The sequence below is a fragment of the Cupressus sempervirens genome, chromosome 5 (assembly GCF_028749045.1).
Source record: "Cupressus sempervirens isolate cs-2001-9-10 chromosome 5, ASM2874904v1, whole genome shotgun sequence".
Classification (NCBI taxonomy): domain Eukaryota; kingdom Viridiplantae; phylum Streptophyta; class Pinopsida; order Cupressales; family Cupressaceae; genus Cupressus; species Cupressus sempervirens.
Genome location: NC_143122.1, coordinates 271,749,564 through 271,771,879, shown reverse-complemented (window position 1 = coordinate 271,771,879; position 22,316 = coordinate 271,749,564). Strand labels below are relative to the sequence as shown.

Below are 22,316 nucleotides of genomic sequence, written 5' to 3'. Positions count from 1 at the left end.
CAAAATTAATGAGGTTATCATTCTGATTCTAGAAAGGTTGCGATTCAAATTTAACTCAAAATGCTTTATGTAGAGAGATTGTATCTCATTTTTAACCATATGTATGGATCTTATGCACAACCCTTGCTTGGTTTGTGGGATAGCTATGAATTATACAAGATTAAATTCAAAATGTCTTATTTACAGAGGTTATTTCTAGATTTTTAACCATATGAATGTGTCTTGTGTAGGACCCTCAGTTCACATGATGGCCATAAGTTGTAACCACATTACTCAACCTTCTCTACTTGACCTTGCCTTTTCAAGCAACATAATTCATACTCCATATTGCCTCTTTGGTAGGTGTTTTGAATTTTTAGTTATTGCTACTTATCTTGTCCGTGTAGAGGTTTAAACTTCAATAAGTTTGTTCTCATTTGTGTTCATTATCAAGAGACCATATGGGAGATTCAAGAGCTTGTTGAGGTGGTGGTTCCATGCATGACTACAATACTTTATCACTTAAAACACATTATAGGTTAATCTCTTTGCAGAACATAGTTTTTTCTTCTGCTCACTCTCAATTTGGATGTTCATGGAAGAAAATAAGGCTCCTTGATGTTGATCTCCCCCACTTTTGACTTATTGTCCAACATATTTCTCCTCCTTTCTCCCTTGCTTTCAATTTTTTGTTTTGTTGAACTCTTGTTCCTCCGAGTCTCTTGTTTTAGTATCTTTTCCCTTGATGGTTATTGTATTTCTTTCTTTTTATGATGGCAAACTTGGAACGTTGGATAAGGATGTTTCATATTCTCAATAGTAAGAATAGTTGGTGGTAGGGTGACTCGTTTTGAGTATGATGTGTAGTCTTCGACAAGTTTGAACTCTTTTTTCTTTCATCACATATTAAATTCACTGTCTTGCTATTCTTGTTGAAAGAAAAAGGGAAAAAAAAATAAACATATATTATATAGGTTTTATAAATCAACCATTTTATTTTATTTTTAAATGAATATAATAAATAATAATAATTGTGAATTTCAGCATTAATATATTCTTGATATTGTCCAATAAATATCTATTAGATACTGTAAATTAAAATAATTTATGTTCTATTCATATATCTTTAATATAGACATCGAAATTGAGCCTCTTGTGGCGCTTTTATTTAAAAAAAATTAAAAATATCTAACTTCATTTTTTAATAATCATAATAATGTGCTACTGCAACTAGACAATTTAATGGCTGTCAACAAATAGATGACTTTGTTTACAAATTCAGTAGATTCTCACGTGACAAACTAAATCCAAGGAGGCCCCGTCAATTAACATAGAAAATGGTATATTCCTATTATATAATTGTCATCTAGATAGCAAGACCAGATCATACTGGTCACTGTATCTCGGTGGCCATTATTTAGGTGAAGGCTTGTATCACTAACGCATTTATATGTAGTGGGGCATAATTTATTTATCTGTAATTTTTTAAAACTATACATAGTCGAATCGGTTCTTGTTGTTAATCCTATTGCTTTCGGGTGACAAATCTACGTTTGGTGAGTGTTTGCTTTTGTTTATTTTCAAGCATTTACAAGAAGCTATCGATGACATTTTACCAGTATTAGGTTGGTTTTATTTCCATGATTTAGATATATTAGAAGAATTTAGTTGATAAGTTGCTTAGCTTTCAAGAATTATGATGTTGATTTAATAAATGAGGGTTTTCTTCACCTTCGAGGGTTCTTTTCTGGTCATTTTTCGATTTTGTTGAGGGTGTAAGAGATAATCAGTCTATTTTGCCGATTTGGTCGTTTCAATGTAACTAGAGGGTTTAGAACAGTTATCTGTTGAAAATGGATTCGTCCTACCGATTTTTTTCAAAGTTATATTTTTTTTCAAAATTCTGTGGATATATTTCCTGCGTTAATTCGATCTGGAGTTTAAATAGTCAAGATTTTTTTAATTTTATTTATTTATGTTTTTGAAACTTGATGATGTTTTCCTGCATATATGTCAATTAGCGTTTATACGATGAAGATAAATTGTAGTTTTGCTAAAAAACCTGAGAATAAACAGCGAGGTTATGTACACTGTTGTTTCCACTTATATTTTGCAAATGAAAAATATGTGAAATGAGCAACAGAATCTCAAAATTACAATTTGATTAACTTTCAGTGCAGAAATATCATGGAGCCTTAGCAATAAAGAATTTCAAGGACATTGTGATATTTTTAACAAGAATCTTGTATGAAGTTGTACTCTTTTAAAGAAAACAGACTTCCAATGCGACAAAGTTCTGAGATATAGTATGATGGAATGCAAGATTTAATACAAGACATGCTAAGCATGGACTCTCACGGGGTAGATATGATTGCATTGTTTGTTTCCTCCTTATACTTCTGGGTAATGCGCATTAGAACAGACCAATTAATGCTAGAGAGAACTGAACCTCAAGTATCTGTACCTTGAAACTGTAGATATTCCAAATCAGAATCTTTATATGCATCACAGATTGGAAAGCCACATTATCTGGTTGCATTACTTTTTGTGTGGCATTGACAACTGCATGTTTCCAATCATAAAAAGTATTTTCTTTTCTTTTGTTAATAACCAGTACATTTTTTTGTCTTCAATGAATTTTAAAAATCTGTGTTGAGGGATAATCGGAGGATTCCATGTTGAAGTTTGTAGCTGCAACAGAGATCTTTATCTCTGATTTTATGAGATAGAAATATGGATGTTATGACCGTTATGGTTATCTTCTGTTGAAAGAGGTATTTGTGATTAAATTTAAGTTAATATTATGCAAAAAGACATGTGTCATATATCATGCGAAGAGGAATGCGTATGAAAATATGAAGTGTTGTGTATGTGGAAATATGAAGGGTCTTATTTTTGGGACTCATAGAGACCTTTGTGTGTAAGATGAAGAGTCTTATGCAATCTATTTATATGATTGCTTGGTATATTGTAAATTGATCAAGTGGAAACTTTGTAATTCATGCATTCTCAAGTTAGTTTGGGATGTGATCTGTCTAATTTGTATGTTCTACCATATTTTTGTCTAAATTAATTGTCACCATCAGCCCCTGACTTTGTTATTTATAATTCACTGATTCAGTATTTTCAGTGTCAGGATTTAAATCTTGAAGGAAATGCTGTGGTGACATGCATAGACCAAAATTGGACATTTTAGTCAATTTAGGATCATTTCTGCTATTTATTAACTACAACATATAATGTCTTTGTTAAATCGCCATAAATCCAAAGCCTCAATATTATGGGCATTATATTCAGGAGTACTGCAATTCATAAAATATGCCACTAGTAATGTAGTAATTAGTGGAGACCGCTAATGATTATAGCTGTTAAGCTGATTGGAAAGTATATTTTTATCTATTTTAGTGTATTTGTTATAACATCTGCTTGCTATTAATTGAAGAGCTTATGGTAGAAAAATTGTGCGAGAGCTCATTTATCAACAGTTAAGATTCTAGTTTAGCCTATTCTTGACAACATCTCTTTGCTCTGCCTGTTCTACTGTCAAAAGTCTTGTTCTCTTTTTTTTTTCTTACTATCACCTCCAGAGAGGGATGTCTGTTTCCAGTCAATTTATTCGAGGCATCGATTGAAAAGAGTGAATATGCATCATCTCTTGGAAATTCACTGCCATATAAATTAGACAGGACGTGGGAGTGACATGACAAAACCATGGATCTGTTTTCCTCAAGGTTGCATGGGGATGGGGAAACTTGGGTGCTTAGGGGTACGGGTACAGGTATGGATATGGCTATTTTTCAATATAGGGGACGGGGGTACTTGGGCACGTCAAACTTTTTATTTCTAATATAATTTAATATTTATAGAAAATCCAAATTATGAGTCATGACAATGGTTTATTGAAACAAGAACAGTGATAAAGTTGTAAATGTAATGCATTGTTTTCAGTTTCAGATTAGTAATATGCTTGTAGTAATAATACATGATAAATATTTAGATGCATAGCAGAGAAAGCAGAATTTAAATATGAACAAGAAGATCATAAATCATATAACAATGACATATTGCAAATGATAAACTTCTGACTTGAACACTGATAGGGTTTACTATTGATGAGTATTGTATCAAAGTTTCAAACTGATTACGTATTGAACTAAGCTTGATAAACAAGAAGCTGATATGCCAACAGGAAAACCGAATCAAAATCAGAAATCTTAATCAAGGTCCTTGGCCATGATGCTCTTCACTAAGTACCTGATACTTGGGGTACGTGTATCCGGTACTTGGGTATGTGGGTATGTGTCCCAAGGGTGTGGGTACACGTATCCATGCAACCTAGGTTTTCCTCCTCTCTGGGGCTCTTATACAGTTCTGTCTGTCCTCTTGGTTCTCACTGACATTTTGATTTAATTGTTGGAGCTATGAAGATTCATAACAGAAGATCATATCAAACAAGGCACTGAATCCATTTTTGCTTGAACCTCTGAATTAGGATAGACAATAAAATGGAGCAGAGATTTGGTTTACTTCCATTTTCCATTTTATTAATCTATTGTAAAAACTCACACTACAATGTGTTTCCGATTTCTATGATATGAAGTGGCTTTTCTAATGTTGAGATAACTATTTGGATTTTGGTATGTAAAAGGATTCTAACTGAACAAGTTACCTACAGAATTTAACTTTGATTTGTGTCTTTCATACATCACCTGGCCATTTTAACCTTGCTATTTTTTATATGCCCCTTGATCATACATCTATCCTCTAGGATATATCTTCAAACTACGTTGTTATTTCAACTTTCTTTTATAGAAATACCGTAATGGAATCTTTTTTATGAATTGTCATTATGTTGTGCATTCGTACTGTAAATATTGAAACTTACGGAAGCTCTCCTGGATAAGGGAAAATTGAACTAAGCAATTTCAATTAGATGTGGGACATCATATTTGTGCTCTTGAAAGAGGGTCATTGCAGGGAGCAGTGTTGAAATATTTGGACAAAATCAATTTTTTTAATGGTTTTATTGCAGTTGATCAATGAAAATTCTGCTTTTTATTTTTTCTTTACCACAATGTAAATAGATTCCACTACATGTTGGTCTGTAGTATATATATGTAAATTATTTAAGAAATTTAAATGAACAATGCATAATAGGGAAAAATTCTATGGGCTTTTCTTTCTGATTGTTGCTTAGATTTATTTTGAAGAATGCTTTGTCTCACAAATTTGTTTGCTAATGTTACTTATTAAGTTATTTCATTGGCAAGGAGTGCAGAAGCAAGCACATTAAATTGTGTAGCCAAATTTCATGCCCAGAAAAATCTGTTGTTTGAAGCATCAATTTTCTACAACTTGCTTAAGCAGATAGTATCAACAAATGCTTGCATACATACATATAAGGACCGATGAAGACCTGGATATTTCTTTTGTATCCTTGGCAATACTGGAGTAGGGATTACACAGTGGACATCAGAGTCTTCCACACTACTTTGACATTTCAAGATACTTAATTTTGTCCCTGTAAATTATCATAACTGCAGATTGCTTATGAGTGTCAGTCAGAGGTTTTCTGCAATGATAAGAGTTCCTGAATTTTGCCCTTGCATTTATTGATTTAGGGGCATGATTTGTAGGCTTCATTATGACCAACTATAGTATAAGATTGTTGTTCCAATCTATGGCAGAGATCTTATCTAAGTTCTCCATTCTCTGCACTTAGAGGCATAATGTATTTGGCACTTTAAGAGGGAAACGCTTAAGGGTATTGATGGATTGATTAAATGACAAGTGTCTGATTTGCAAAGGGGTAGGTAGAAACTACTTTTTTGGGAGCAAACAGTTTAGATTTATCTGAAGTTTATTCCTTCAATTTAAAATTTGAAACTAATGGGGCTACCAGCTGGAAAATCAGGCACAGCAGATGAGAAACCTGTCTCTATTCATGAGAATGAAAATATCCGGGTGTCTGTTGGTTCAGATCAAGGTGAGGATGAGCAGGATTTTTTAGAGGTCTGTAGGGTCTGCCACTGTACAGAACCTGACCACAAGGGAGAAGCTGCTCTCCAGTTTTTGGGTATCGCACCCCCTTTAATCAGAAGGTCACAGAGTTTCAGTGTGAAGTCTTTATCTGTCAAGGGTGATAAACAGTGTGTGCCAAGCCATTCATGTTCTGAAAAAGAGAAAGTAGAAACACTTGAGTATGTCAAATATGTGAGCCCTGATGGAGAGGTCCTTTTTTGTGACAGAGACATAGAAGAAGGTCTAGGTTTAAATCATAATGATTATCTCATTGAGTTGGGTTGCCAGTGCAAGAATGAGCTTGCACTAGGTCATTATGCTTGTATCTTACGGTGGTTTGTTAGCCATGGATCAATTCATTGTGAAATATGTGGGAGTGAGGCATTGAATGTTAGACTTGCAGATGTGAACAAAGTCAAAGCATCTGTAGAGGAGTATGAAGCACTAAAGGCAAGAACAGCTGCTGGAGAGGTGGCTTCTACACGTATTCAATTGAATCCTAGCGTGGATCCAGATGCAGCGGCTGCAGTAAGGCGGCAACGACTTACTGAGATTGCATCATGGTTTAATCCACGCTTGCATACAGCAACTGTTTCACAAGCTACGGCTGATGAAGTCTACAATGCGCCCATTGGTGACCTTCATCCTAATATACATCCACGTGCAAAATGGGTTGTTGAAGGAACTGGGATTCTGATTGCCACTGGATTATTGACTGTTACACTTGCTTGGTTGATTGCCCCTCGGGTTGGAAAGGTACTGTGTTTTATCCGTTTTTCTTTTCTATTTGCTGGATAATGTTTGGCGTTCTTTTACAACCTACTTACAAGCAATTAAGAAGTGCTCAGACATTAGAAAATGAAATGGTCTACATTTGTTGGCTGGTAACTGCTTACTTGTAGGTTCATCCTTTGACCTTTAATGTTCTATCTAAAACATACCACTGGAGACTATGAGTGTCATGGCATGCTGATGTTAGCAGCACAGTCACCTTTGGACCCCTCCTTTCTCTGTTCTTTCATTTTGACCTATGCTCAATGTTTTGGTCACGTAGAGTCAAAATCATGAAAATGAGCTTTCAACGGAAAGCTGGTTAGAAACCTGAATCAGTAGATTAATTGTGGGAGGCTTACTGCTTTGAAATTTGAAATCAAGACAAAAGAAAATCTTCAATCCATTTCAAAATATGAGAAAGCCAAGAAAACAGCATTGTTATAATTAAAAAACCATGCAACTCAATGGGACTGATGAACATTGTAATGAATAATTGAAGGATTTGCCAAAGTGTAGCTGCTAATAAGGTCTAGCTAATGTACAAGAACATCAAGCTAAATGACTTTTATTCTTCCCAATTAGTATTTATTGTGTTACAAATTTGCAACCTACAAGTTGCGAATCGCAATCTTATCTTCCAAATCTTGTATGTTGTTGCACATCTTGAAGACATTGATAGACTTAAAGATGGAGAAGAGAATATCTATGGAGTCTTTCATAAAGTATTTATCAAAACATTGGCATGCTTTACACGTAGAATAGTATAAAAAGTGGTTTTTCAACCCTAACAGATTGTATTATTCTAAATCTATGACGTATTGTGTTACAGATTTGATTCTATAAGTTGTGAATTACAGTTGTATCTTCCAAGTCTTGTATCATTGCGTATCTTAAAGGCATTAATAGACTTAAAGATGAAGAATAAAATGTATGCGAGGTCTTTTTAAAGCATTTATGAAAACATTAGCATCTCGACATATAGAGTGGTCCAGGTAGGAATTTATTAAGCCTAAGATATTGTTATACAAAAAGTTATCAACTGGTCACCTGTGTCATCAACGGGGATGTGTTCTGTAGGAGCTAGAACTTTGGTGCAACTCATTATGGTTGATAGTGAGTAGGCTCAAAGATTTGTTAGAGTCCATCCCACAGCCTGATTACACTCTGTGCAAGCGTTGGTTCAACTTCCATATTTGTACCCTCAAAAATTAATATTGTTGTTCCCTAGCCGTAACATTGTTTATGCTGCAGTGTAAATCATTTTTTTTGTATGAATCTCATATTGAAATTTTTGAAGGGATTTTGTTTGTTTAGTTGTTTCCCAAAAGTGTTGATAATTCATTCATCCCAGATAATTTGGTTGAATTCATCGTATTATAAATTTCTTAATAGACATGAGACATCTATGATGATGGTTTTCAATCAGATTGTCATGAGTATGATTTCTAGAAACTTTCTTTGAATCTTTGAGAACAAAAACAATATAACAATGGCAATTTGATTGCTCAAATACAAAGTTAGACTACAGTGTTCCTCACACAAAGTTTGCTTCTCTTCTTCATAATAAGTAGAGATAAGTGAATTGTTAGCGAGCAATTAGTGGATTGCATTCAAGGTTAAAGCCAAAGATGTTTAAGTTTTGAAGGCACAAGATCAAGGAGATATGCATATTGAGGGAGTACATATCTTCCCTACTATGGGACTGCATAGGCTAACTTGCTGTTTGTAAGTGACTGAATTTGTCTTTTGCACGGCAACACCATGAAACTATTGAGTACCTCAATAGTTTCTCACAGTGTTCCTCACACAAAGTTTGCTTCTCTTCTTCATAATAAGTAGAGATAGGTGAATTGTTAGTGAGCAATTGGTGGATTGCATTCAAGGTTAAAGCCAAAGATGTTTAAGTTTTGAAGGCACAAGATCAAGGAGATATGCATATTGAGGGAGTACATATCTTTCCTACTATGGGACTGCATAGGCTAACTTACCGTTTGTAAGTGACTGAGTTTGTCTTTTGCACGGCAACACCATGAAACTATTTTTGAGATGGAATATTTATTCAACTTTGGAGGGGAAGCTCCCTGAGATTTAAATTAACCTATACCAATTCTAAGCTTACCTTGGAACAAAAACCATAGACAAAGTATAAAAGTATGCACATTATAGAAGATACATTGAGGGGGGTTTGCATAAAATAAATATCCGCCAATGCTTTTGCCTTGAATATGGGTACCGGACTATTAACAATAGTGCTTTCCGAATGATACTTTTGAATTATAAAGGATGAAACAGCTAATCTTCACACACAATTGACACCTTTTTGTTATTTTTCAGGGTTGTTGCAAATGTACTAAGCGCTGCCATATTAGGTATGCATATTCCAAATGGCAGTGATCTCTTATTTATAATGAGCATAAGCTATGAACAAACATGTCCCTTCATGGGACATGTCTATTTGTTAATTAGATAATTAATATAATAACAAATTTAATTATATATATATATATATATTTCTGTCATATAATAATAAACTTAGATTTCATATATAATGGACACATATATATAAATTATATCTCATAAATAATTATATGTCTTCATAGGTTTATCCGATTAAAGCTACCAAACATCAACACTCCCTCTTAGCTAGGGAGGATAAACACAAGACAGATATTACACCGTTGGTAATATTGGGAATGACAAATTTTAAGGATATATTTGATCAGAAGATATCCACAATTTTGATATCACATTTGATATCATGATTATTGGCCTCCAGAATATCAACATAGAATATTCACCAAATACTCTGAGTAATGGCCTGCAGAACATCAACATGTGGTGTTCACCAATTACTTAATAAGGTAATGGCCTGCAGAATATCAATACATCATATTCACCAAATACCTATTATATGTCTATACAAACAACTCATAGACCATCAAGTGAATGACATCTAACACTTGGTTGTTGATTTACAAAATATAATCGATCATGATCTGTTTCAACATTTACATAGAATGTATATCATGACTTGACTTATTATAAGATCGTCACCTTCCAATAACTTCTGCAAATACAAATGATGATCCTTTGGAAGTCATCACTTCCTCATGATGTACACAAGGGGTAGGTCCATTAAATCATACAGTCACACGCATGATACCAAAAGTTTACATGAAGTCAAAACTCCCTTTGATTTTGATATGATCAAGATCTTCAAAAATCAACGAAAACATATCCTCTATCCACTCCTTCAGATATATGTGTCAGACTCCCTTTGAACATCAATCTTCTGAGCTCTTTTACCTTTGAAGAAGTGTCAGACACCCTCTGAATTTGATATCAATCTTCGTTTTCTTGTAAGAACATCCTTGGAAAAGATTAAGGCAAATAGCTCTTATAGTAATAAAAATCACCTTTAATAATAATTCTCAATAATAATATTATTATAGTTTAATTGTAAGAACATTAGAAATTTGATTTTATATAATCATCTATATTGAAATGATCCATTAGAATTTTTTTAATATTATATATATATATGTACAAATTTATCGCTCTCTATATATAACAATCACATTTATATTATACCATTTAGTAAGAATAATTATCAAAGAATATTTACAATATTATAATTACCTTATGTATACCTTTATTTGATTCTTAATAAATCCATGAAAATACTCTTCCTTTGACTTACAATACTGCCCTCTTCAATCAATGTCGCCTATCCTCTCGAGTGGTGAATTTTACCAATTGTACCCCACTATATAACCTTAGTGCATGAAACAAATTTGACTTGTACAATAATGTCTCCTCCTCATTGTGGTGTCTTGCTTTCCAAGCAAATGCGCAAGATATAAATTTACTTTTGCAAACCACGTTCCGCTTTCCAATCATTCTTAATGAATTAGAGTATTTATCCTCTTTGAATCGCCTTGGATCTTTTACTTGCCATGTGGAGATAATTGAATACACAGCTCCATCTATTGCAAATATTAATTGTTTGATCTTTTACACAATAAACTTAACCTATCTTTATCAATTGTGGATAATTATTCTTCCATGTCAGACTCATACTTGTCTATGCATATTACCTGGCGGGGTTTTTTCCTTATGTTCTAAATTTTTATGCATCTGCTCGTTCGCCACATGGGATCGCAGGAATAAAGGAATTCTTCCAGGCAAACATAATAAGATGGCATACATAATAAGCACATATCAACATGACCAGATCTTTCGAAGCACAAAGAGGTATCTTGTATGAATTTGCCCTAGGTTGGGAGCACCCCGTTGGTCTGCATTCAGTAATCCATAGTAGTATTCAAAGGTGGCCTTTTCAGGATCATCGTGCTTTGCAAAAGAACAGTGATCTTCCATAAAAAATGCTACAGCTTTTAACACTTAAATGTTACACACAAGAACATCCTTCAGGCATAAGAATCGCAGAGAGCAACAAGACAATGTTGCAGAATAATCACTCCCACACAAAGTCACCAACACACTATCATACACCCTGCTGACAGTAACTTTCAATGCCGGATCAATGACTACACACAATAATATGAGTCGTAAAATAATCCTACCCATCATCAACAGTTCCAACCAAGTTGGTTCTCATGCACCACACCATTGTAGCTCCATCATGACTACCACTAAACACAAGGTACGTATGCACATCCTCTCTAATGGTAGCGATGTATTTCATAGGGTGTCCTTGGCCTTGAAGAACTTAGACGAGAACAGAGGCTTCATCTTTCTCACCTGAACTGACGCTTTCCAAGTCTGACTCTTCTGATTATTCCCTGCTTTTGATGGTTGACTGTTCTGACCCCTGATAGCTGGTGATTCCTATTTTCTATACGTCCTTGTAAAATGCTCTGCTACCTCTGGTTTTCGTCATAGGATCTCTCTACAAATAATCTCATTCTTGCTTTCTGACTGTCATACATCTGCAAACTAGCTCTGATACAATGTTATTTTTCATGATCGCTGCAAATGTACTAAGCACTGCCATATTAGGTATGTGTGTTCCAAATGACAGTGATCTCTTATTTATAATGAGCATAAGCTATGAAGAGACATGTCCCTTCATTGGACATGTCTATTCGTTAATAAGATAATAAATATAATAACAAATTTTATTTTAAGCCACACACGCACACCCACACACACACACATATAAATTTCTTTCATATAATAATAAACTTAAATTTCATATATAATACAAACACATATATATATAAATTTCTTTCATATAATAATAAACTTAAATTTCACATATAATGAACACAAACATATATAAACTATATCTCATATATATATTCATTCATAGGTTTATCTGACTGAAGCTACCAAACATCAACACTTTTTGCCAGAGACCAATTATTCAATGCAAACAAGATTTTCAAAGGGATAATAATTGCAACAAAATACAATTTGAAAGACTAAATGATCACTTTGCATGCAAAAATACAGCCACATCTAATAAAATGGCATCAATGCAAAGCTTGACACTTGTGTATTCATATTTTATCTAGTCTATGAAATTACAAAGGTAGATTTCAGATTAGCTTCAACAGCATAAGTGTAGCATCTGCTATCATTATCTTCAGTTTATGTGTTCGAATACTTATTTATAGGTTGTAAACGTCCAATTTTTGGATCTTTAGAATAATCTTTCTTAAACCCCTGAAAAAGCTTTTAAGGGTTTCTTGAAGGAAGTTAACTTTAAAGAAAATTAAAAATTAAATATATAACCAAATGGAGATAGCAATTTTGTTGCAGCTCCTCACTCTGAAACTTGTGAACCCTTCGATGAATACTGATACCCTAATTGCCGGTTCGCACATTGGAATTTTTATGACACTTTTACGAAAGTTAAGCATAGCAGTTGTTAGCATGGCTGCAGCACAACTTAAGAAATGAAAACCAACAAATCTTAGTAATTTAAATAAAGAAACCTACTTCCACAAATCAGAAACTATGGAATATGATCTGCTGTGAAGGACAATCATATGATGGCACTTTTTTTTATTGTTTGACTGTTTCATACAAACTCAGATCCTGTGCAGCTGGAAACTGTACTGATATTCCTCTTTGAAAGGCTGAAACTTGGCTTTCTTACAGCCTTAAATGAATCCGTTCTGCTAGGTTGAAGTCTTCCTCATCTATGCCAAGCTGGGCTTTGAGGACCATTTTGCTACTTTTACAAGCATTTCTTTTGCTGTAAGCAGTTGATTACCTTATTTTGCAGTTGCATTCTGCCACTGCTCTTGTTTCTACCACATGGTCGCCCTAATCTGTTTTTAGAAATCGCCCCATTATTCTATTTCTACTGTTGAATGCTGTTGGCACTGCCTCTTTAGCCACAAGGATATTCAAACCAAAACAGATATCCTGCTGTGAGATTGCTTTTAACTGCTCTAAACCACTTCTTTTCTGCTCCAGAATGCTGGTTGGATAAGGAATGAGAAAAGTAAATCAAGTTTAGATCAAATTAATTCGAAAATATGCTTGAGTAAAGTTAAAATCAGTCGGCTCTAGTCCCTTCATGACTGCAGGTTGGCCATAAACTGGAAAACGCTCCTTTCTCAAATGAACTATGACTTCATCTCCAATATGAAATTCCTTGTATCTCCGTTTCACATCTGTCTTAGCCTTGTTCTATGTATTCATCTTTATAATGTGCTTCCTCACCTCCTCGTGGATGTTCAAATGTTCAGCAAATTCTTTTGCTTTAGCACTACTTGTTTCTCCTTTATCCAATTGCCTCAATTCAGAAGCATTTCTGGGACTGCTCACATATACAATCTGGTATGGTGATTTACCAGTACTCCTATTAACAGAATGATTAGATGCAAATTCTGCCTGTGGTAAAATCAGATCCCATCCCTTTGGTTTATCGCCAACCAAGCATCTCAACAAATTCCCCAAACTCCTATTCACCACCTTTGTTTGTCTATCAGTTTGTGGATGATGTGATGAACTGAACTTCAAATCTATCTTCAATTGCTTCCACAATGTATGCCAAAAATACCCAACAAACTTGGTATCGCGATAAGAAATTATACTCTTTGGTAGACCATGTAGTCTCACCACTTCTCTGGAAAACAACTCTACCACATTAACAACATCACTAGTCTTCTTGCAGGGAATGAAATGTGTCATTTTTGAAAATTTGTCGACCACCACAAATATCGAATCATACCCTCGCTGTGTCCTTGGTAATCCAAGAACGAAGTCCATGTTGACATCCTCCCACAGCTTCTTTGGTACAAGTAAAGGTCGATACAATCCCATATTTTGCTTCACTCCTTTTGCCATCTGACATACTCTACAACTCTGTACAAACTTCTTCACATCTTGCTGCAATTGTGGCTAGTAATAATTCTCAACAACCAAAGCAATGGTCTTATCTCTCCCAAAATGTCCGACCAATCTTCCACTATGCTTCTCCTTGATGAGATTCTCTCTCATAGAACTTTTGAGAATGCACATCTGACTTCCTTTGAACATCATACCATCTTGGATTATGAAATCCAAACACTTTGTCCTATTAAGTGTATTAGGTTGTATACAAGCCTTCCAAGCTTCGCTAAAATCAGGATCCTCTGGATACAAATTACTGAGTTCCTTGAACCCAACCACCTCAATCTGCATCTCTGTCAGGAAAAACTGTCTTCTACTAAGAGCATCTGCAAATCAGTTAGACTTCCCACTCCTGTGTTTCAAAACAAATGTATAACTCTGCAAAAACTCAACCCCTTTCAAATGCCTCTGGTTTAATTTTCCTTGACTATTCAAATATTGCAAAGCTTGATGATCAGTATACAAAACAAACTCCTTAGGAAGAAGATAGTATCTCCACTTCTTCAATGTCTGAGCTATAGCATAAAATTCCTGATCATAAACAAAATATTTTCTTTTGGCATCATTCAATTTTTCACTAAAATAGGCAATAGGTCTACCTTCTTGGCTCAAAACAACTCCTATTGCAGTACCACTAGTGACACAACCTACTTGAAACACCTTGTTAAAATCTGGAAGTGCTAAAACAGACTGCTTTGTAACCTTCTATTTCGACATATTAAAAGTCTTATTTGCTCCTATAGTCCACTTAAATTCTTTCCTATCCCTTCTCATTGTTTAAGTCAAGGGTCCACAAATACTGGTAAAACCTCTTATGAATTTTCTCTAACAACTAGCCAATCCATGAAAAGATCTTACCTCTGTAGCACTCTTTGGAGTAGGCCATTCAAAGATAACCTTCACTTTCTCCTGGTCCATTTTTAGACCTTCTACTGAAACTACAAATCCTAGGTACACCAACTCCTTCACAAAACTGCACTTCTTCAGGTTTATCAACAACTTCTTTTCTCTCAACTTATCAAACACCTTTCGAATATGCATCAAATGCTCCTCCAACATCTTACTAAAGATCAAAATATCATCTAGGTAAACAATGACAAACTTACCCAAAAACTCCTCCAGTACCTCATTCATGAGCCACATGAACGTGCTCAGTGCATTGGTTAGCCCAAAAGGCATGACTAACCACTCGTACAATCCTACCCTTGTCTTGGAGGCACCCTTTCACTCATTTTCTTCTCTGATGCGAATCTGATGGTATCCACTCTTTAGATCTGTCTTTGTGAAATACATAGCTCCACTCAAACAGTCCATAATATCATCCATCATTGGCAATGGACATCTGTACTTGATTGTGATTTTGTTGATATCGCAAGAGTCTGTGCACATCCTCCATTCTCTATTCTTCTTTGGTGTTAATATTGCTGGTACAAGACATGGAGTCAGACTCTCCCGAATCAACCCCTTCTGCAACAACTCATGCACTTGTCTGTTCAACTCCTCACTTTCTGCTGGTGTCATTCTGTGCGCTGCCTTATTTGACAAAATGGCTGTTGGAATCAAATCCATCTGGTGACTGATCTTTCGTACTGGTGGTAATCCATCAGCACATTATCAGATATAATATCTAGAAATTCTTCCAACAAATCTACAACTTCTGCAGGTACTTCTTCTTCTTCTTTGCCATCTTTTGGAATTATCGCAAAATACATATGCTCACGCCTCATACCCTCTAAGAACTTCTTTCCATCAACAAAATAGACTCTAGCAACACTACATACCTTTTCATTTGTATCCTTCAGTGGCTTCAGCTTATGTTTCATTCCAGCCTTTGTCAACGTGTAGGTATTTGAATGCCCATCATGTACAACATGCTTGTCAGATTGCCATGGCCTACCCAGGAACATATGACATATGTCCATAGCTATGATATCACACAACACCTTATCCTGGTAGCTTCCAATCTTGAAATTTACTTAGCATTGCTTACTGACCATGACCTTGTGGTCATCTTGCACCCAGGCAACTTATGGAAGCTTAGCATAATCAAATGGAAGAAATGCAATGATATGGACTCATTGACACCATGATGAACTAATGAGTTTTAAAATCACGACTTCTGAATTAATGGTAGATGTTTGGTTGATTAAGTTAATAATCAATGCAAATAAGAAAAAAAATAGTGGCCTAAAGGGGTAGATGTACATAAAGCCAAAATGGTTAAGTCAATGGTATCACTCATTTGAAGTGCAAGAAAGTTAAAGCCTTAAGAATTTTGGGGTGCTAGACGTCTGAATTTGATAAGTTTCAGTTTGTAAGGAATGGGAAAAGTATCACCAAAGACTTGGTGCTGTGGATTTCAGAACATTGGAAATCGTCTAAGCGTCAGGCCAGATGGGAAGGGATAGATGGCTCCATTGTTGAGGTTGCAGTAAATGTTTTACTCTTAGCTACTTCTCCAAAGGAGGAAAAGGGTCTTGGAAATGCACATTTAATATAGTACGCTGGATCATTTCTGTCAAATAAGTCAGTTTATCTTTTATTATCATTTCATAAGCTATTCAGAGATATGAGACTGTGGCAGGAACTAGGACTATATTATGTTACAGAGTTCCCTTCAGCTGAGTTAAACCATCAACATTGAAATTGATCAAAGATACATGCACGATGCATGTTGAAGTTTTTTCAAATACTTTGAGGAAGAAAGAACATAATAAAAGGAAAATGGACCCACTTTAGAATACAGGAACCAAGGCTGTAACTACTTTTCCTAATTCCATTTTGTTCCCTGAAATTGTGCTTCAACATGCAAGGACCTACAACACCACAACTAAGGAAATTATACAAAACATTGGATAAGTGACCACCAATTTCAAGTAATGTTTCATTGAACTAATGCTCATATTGGTGACCATTGATTGTGATGAAGTTAGAGAGGAAGATGTAAATGACTGAAAGAAACAAAGACACCAGTAGATGATTAATAAATGGTTCAACAGGCTGAAGCAGTTTCCCACATAGGTTGCAAAGGCAAGAGTTCAGATTTCAAGGAGAGAGATGCAAAATACTATGATTTCACAAATCCATTGAATTTGCATTGAATTGACAAGTCTCTGAGAACCACTGTAGTTTTTGATGCGAAAGAGTTGCAAACAATATGATGCATGAGAAACATCATCAGGTATGACAAATAATTAGTAAGCAGTTTGTATGAACTATGAACCTTTTTCTAGCCAAATTCCTAATGGATTTAAAGGGATAGGAAGTCTCTGTAGGTTAATAAGGATAACTAGAAAGACAAAAAGCCTGTCTATGAGTGTTATCCTCAGTTTTTGAGGAAATTGAAGTCCATATATGTAATGATCTGTGATAGGTTCATCTACTGGGTTATCAACAATCAAAATGCAGATGTCAGAACTAGGTTCCTGTTCAATAATTTGCCCAGACAGAGTAATCAAAACTCTTGCTCTTAGCTTCAACTCCTACACTTTTTCAGTTATCAAGAGAAGCAATGATCGAGTCAATAGAACAGGTGTACAGGCTCACACATTTTGGTAGAGCGTTCAAGGGATTCTCTAAGATGATATGTAATGATCCTTTTTGAAGGGTTCAAATAGTGTCAGAAAAATTGTAGAACTTAACAATTTTCTAGTAATGAGATCAGTGATCTAGGGGAAAATGTTCAAGTGAATCGAATTCAGTCAAAGATCAATTTGACAAGAATTGTTAGGAAAATTGCAGCATTATGTTTATTAGGTTTGTTAATTAAAATATAATGTGTGCAAATTTATATTATTTGGTTGTATGGGATTGTACTACAAGTTGTTAGAACAACTTCTCTAAGTAAAAGAGTGGTTATAGAAGGTTCTACTTGTTTTCCTATAATTTAGGAGATTATATTCCTATAAATTTATAAATATGTTTTGAATGAATGTGCAAATGAGTAGAATAGAAGGATTATTATTTGGCGAATAAAATTATTGACTTACATTACTCGGGCATATTCCTTAGATTGTATCAGAACTGTAATCATCTCTCTGTCTGAACATCCATTAAGCCTCCTTCAAGGAAGATTGGGTGAAATTGGGAGAATGGATATTATTGTTTGAACAAAACTGATGCATAGGCAAGTTGGTAAGAGCAATGGTTTTGATTTTGAAACGTCTATTTATCAGTATACTGCAATCTCAGGAAAATTGTGATATCTTATTCATTTTTTAATAAAATAAAAAATTTGAAGTATTTTGGAAAGCTGATAAAGAGGACAATAAAACCCATAAATGTTTTGGATATGTATTTTGTATTCAATGAGCTGTTTGAAGCAGGATACAGTGTCAAGTTTTGACGTGATTCGCTGTTTGTTTGTGGAAAGCTATTTGACTTGATGATTAAGCTAATTCGTTGATAGTAAAGGCCAGAAGTAGCATTGAATTTCAATTAGCTTGTTGTAATGCTGTGAGATGAGAATGTAATTGAAGATGCAATGAGTGTGAGAGAATATTTGATGTCAAGACATTCATCTCTAGTGATTGAGTATTACCTGCACTTCTTGTTTTGAGTTCAGGCCGGCTGCTGTTGATCGGAGGAGATTTTCTTAGTGATCAAGCTTCTTAGAAGTTCTTGTATTGGAGTGAAAGCATTTAATATGTTGCCGGAGCCTCAAATTACATGAGTTGTGTGAAGCAAATTGATGAGGAACGAATCCACATCTCTGAAGAAGAACCTGCACTTCTGAGTGTCTTGCAAAAGAAGTGAAGCTGTTGACTCGTGATCTTATCCCACACACCCACCCTGTGCTCATTGTTGCAACCATACAAGGGTGCTTTGATATCTTGTTGTCTCTTCTTGATTCATGAGACATGTGACATACTGAATTGATTTGATTGAAGATTCACCAACAGAGGAAGCATCAATCTGAGTATCCATGTTGTGTGTCAAGATTGTGAGGTGGTGCTACATCTCTCAAAAATCTGCCAAAGCATCTGTGTCTAATGGGAAAGAGAAGAGTAGTTAGTTATATTCTTGCAAAATAAGTATTTCTGAGTGTGAATTTAGATTAGAAACAAGAGTATGGCTCATTAGGTAATGCAATGAGAAGATATTTATGAAGGTTTCAGGCTTCCAGTAGCTTTATTGCTTTCTGAGCATGAATATAGAATAGAAACAAAAGTATGGCTAAGCAGGGACAGCAATGAGAAGATATTTATGAAAGTTTCAGGCTTCCAGTAGCTTTATTGCTTTCCATAATGTTTCTCCAATGGATACAATGAGTTCTAATTTGGCATCTAATCCTTATCTTCAATGCATAGAAGTTAGTTTATGTTTTATTTGGTTTAATTTCTAATAATAATATCTAACTATTATGGTAAAATAATGAATGTGTTATTAAACAAAGATCATAAATGATCTATATATCCAAGTATACACAAGAATGTTTCTATAATGAACAAAGAGAGAGAAATAGAAACATTTCTGAAGAGAGAAAGAGAAAGTTTCCATATTGAACATAGAGAGAGTATGGAAACATAGAAAAAGAGTTATCATTAGAAACATAAGTAAATCTACGGAAGAGAGAGAAACAAAATTAGAGAGATTTTACTCTAATACCCTCCCTTAATGGTCAATCTAACTTCAAAACAAAAAAATTGAAGGAGAATATTCAAAAGGTGTAAAAGGCAGACTCAGGCTGATCAGCGAGCTCTGCATGTTCTACAATATTGGCCTATGGATGAGAGCCTCCCTGCTTCCACTGGGCAGAAGCAATGCGAGTCTTGCATTCTTGGATCACATGACAAATTTGTGTCAATAGTTGCATCAGATTTGCTTCTTCTTGGAGCTATTATGAGATTGAGCAGATGGCTGGATGGGCCTTTATCCTTTTTAAAGGATTGGGCTGAAAATGCTTGTTTAGAGGAGGATGAAGGAGCACTCCTGCCAAACTATCATTCCCAATGGTCTTGCTACAAAAGTTTGGAGCACAAATGTGGAAATTTAAGGTCAACATTATTTGCAGTAATGTTGAGCGTCTCAATAAAGTGCTCATAGGATGATGGTAGAATTTTCAGCGTAATGACCACCATATCCTCTTCTTCCATTGTACGGTCAATGGCCTCAAGCTGATCTCTAATGTCCTTAATCTTTAGAAGATGTTTCTGTAAGGACATGTGCTCATCCATTATAATAGAGAATAACAGATTCTTCAGAAAGAAGGCTTTGCTTTTATCTGATGTCTCGTGGAGATCCTTAAGTGTTTTCTAGATCTCTGCAGTTGTCTTGCCAAATAGTACTTGAGGCATCTGATTATCAGTAACTAAAAGCTTAATAAACATAATCATTTCACAATTACACTAATCAAACTTCTCTCGAGTGGCATGGACTGTGGTAGGATGAGTCTTGGTACCTAGAACAAGCACCGCAAGGCGACGGTACTCGAAGATCATCATCATTCTTTGCCTCTAGGTGTTGCAGTTGTTTCTGTTGAATCGTTGACTACCTTCAGAGAGAAGATTGGTGAGAGATGCCATGACACGGTTTTCGATGCAAATAAACATGAATATCAAAAATAGCACTAACTTCTAGGCTGATTGACGGAAGACCAGGAAAAATGAAAGGGCACCTAGAAGAGCATGAAAAACCCAAAAAGAATTTGAAATTAGGTTCTGAATCCGGTGCCTCGAAAATTGAGGCATGAAAAACGATGCACCCCCAAAAAATGGAGTTCAACCTAGTTGAAATCTATAAAAACCCACCAAGAATCTCAAAAACTTTTAAAAAAAGACATGGGAAAAGGGAGTTTTGAAAGAAACCCTAGCCATTTTTGAAAAACCAAAAAAATGGCAGATCTGACTATAAAAGTGGTGGAAAATGGAACTCTTATGGTTGGAAATCAATGATAGAGGATTGCAAAAACCCTGGACAACTCTAAAAACAACAAAGAAGGTTGAAATGCCCCCAAAACTAGCTCAAATTAGTAGAAAAAATTGCCACGAATTTGCAGAGGTCTTTTGTAACAAAACGTGGATAGAAAAATACATCAGCACCCAAAAATGACGTTGCAGACCAGATAGAAGATGCCCAAAAAACTAAACACAAAATGATGCCCTAAAACCCTACTTGGGTTTGAAGGAAAAAATGAATTCCTGCAAAAAATTGAACACACCTTGGCAAAGATTTTTGAAAATCTTACGAGTCTAAAAATTTCATAAAGAAATTAAAGATTTTTCAAACCTAGCTCAAAAAAATAACTCGGGAAATTTCAATAAGGAAATTATTATTTTTCAAAAAAAAAAAGCTCTAACACCATATTATGGTAAAATAATGAATGTGTTATTAAACAAAGATTCTAAATGATCTATATATATATATATATATATATATATATATATAAGTACACACAAGAATGTTTCTATAATGAACAAAGAGAGAGAAATAGAAACATTCTGAAGAGAGAAGGAGAAAGTTTCCATGTTGAACAAAGAGAGAATATGGAATTAGAGAAGAAGAGTGACCATTAGAAATAGAAGTAAATCTACATAAGAGAGAGACAAAATTAAAGAGATTTTACTCTAATACTAACTATATAAGAAATTAATGATATATCTATTGTCACTAAGTCAAGTGAGTCCTTTAAATTAGTAATTTAGTTTTATTTAGTTAAGGTTTTCAAAGTTAGTGTCTATAGATTGGAAGTTAAATTGTTGATATAAATTATCTTGGTTTAGTGTTTCGTTAGTTCTTATAGGGATATTTTGTTTCATAGTCAAAAAATCAAACCAAATATAATGTAAAGCAAGATTAAAGTCAAGTTAGGTAGGGTCCATTGTTTAAGTTGCTTAAGTCAACATGAATCTTTTTGTTTAGAATAGGGTTCATTTCATGTGTCATTACTTGTCACAATAAAAGTTTTATTATTTCAATTGTAATTGGATGCATTATCACTTGTACCTAATGTCCATCTTGAGGGGGAACATTATAAAAATGAGTCTCAAAGATATATTTATTAAGTAGCACACTCATTAGAGAATGGAAGCACAAGAGTCTAAAGGACATTCAATTGCCTCTCATCAGTCACTAGCAATGGGGCTGTGAAACTGTTTCAGTGACAACTACTTATGCCAAAAATACTAGACTCTCTAAGTGGTAGTGACAACCATCTTATATCATTTGTCATC

General features: G+C 34.7%; 1 protein-coding gene across 8 annotated transcripts in view; it reads left to right on the top strand.

The window, feature by feature from the left end:
- Positions 1 to 1,225: 1,225 nt before the first annotated feature.
- LOC149555614 (uncharacterized) overlaps positions 1,226 to 22,316 on the top strand; it is a 44,972-nt gene continuing 23,881 nt past the window's right edge. Inside the window, exons 1-3 of one of the 8 annotated variants that reach the window (XR_016364531.1) lie at positions 1,366 to 1,535; positions 5,258 to 6,756; positions 18,710 to 19,092. Coding sequence is in view for 7 of the 8 variants with exons in the window: in XM_089829737.1 (XP_089685863.1) it covers positions 5,869 to 6,756 (888 nt within the window). In the remaining variant the exon portion in view is untranslated. Of the gene's footprint in view, positions 1,320 to 1,365; positions 1,605 to 5,249; positions 6,757 to 18,709; positions 19,093 to 22,316 lie in introns of those variants that run through there. The other 7 variants (XM_089829737.1, XM_089829740.1, XM_089829736.1 and 4 more) reach the window with 7 other exon arrangements.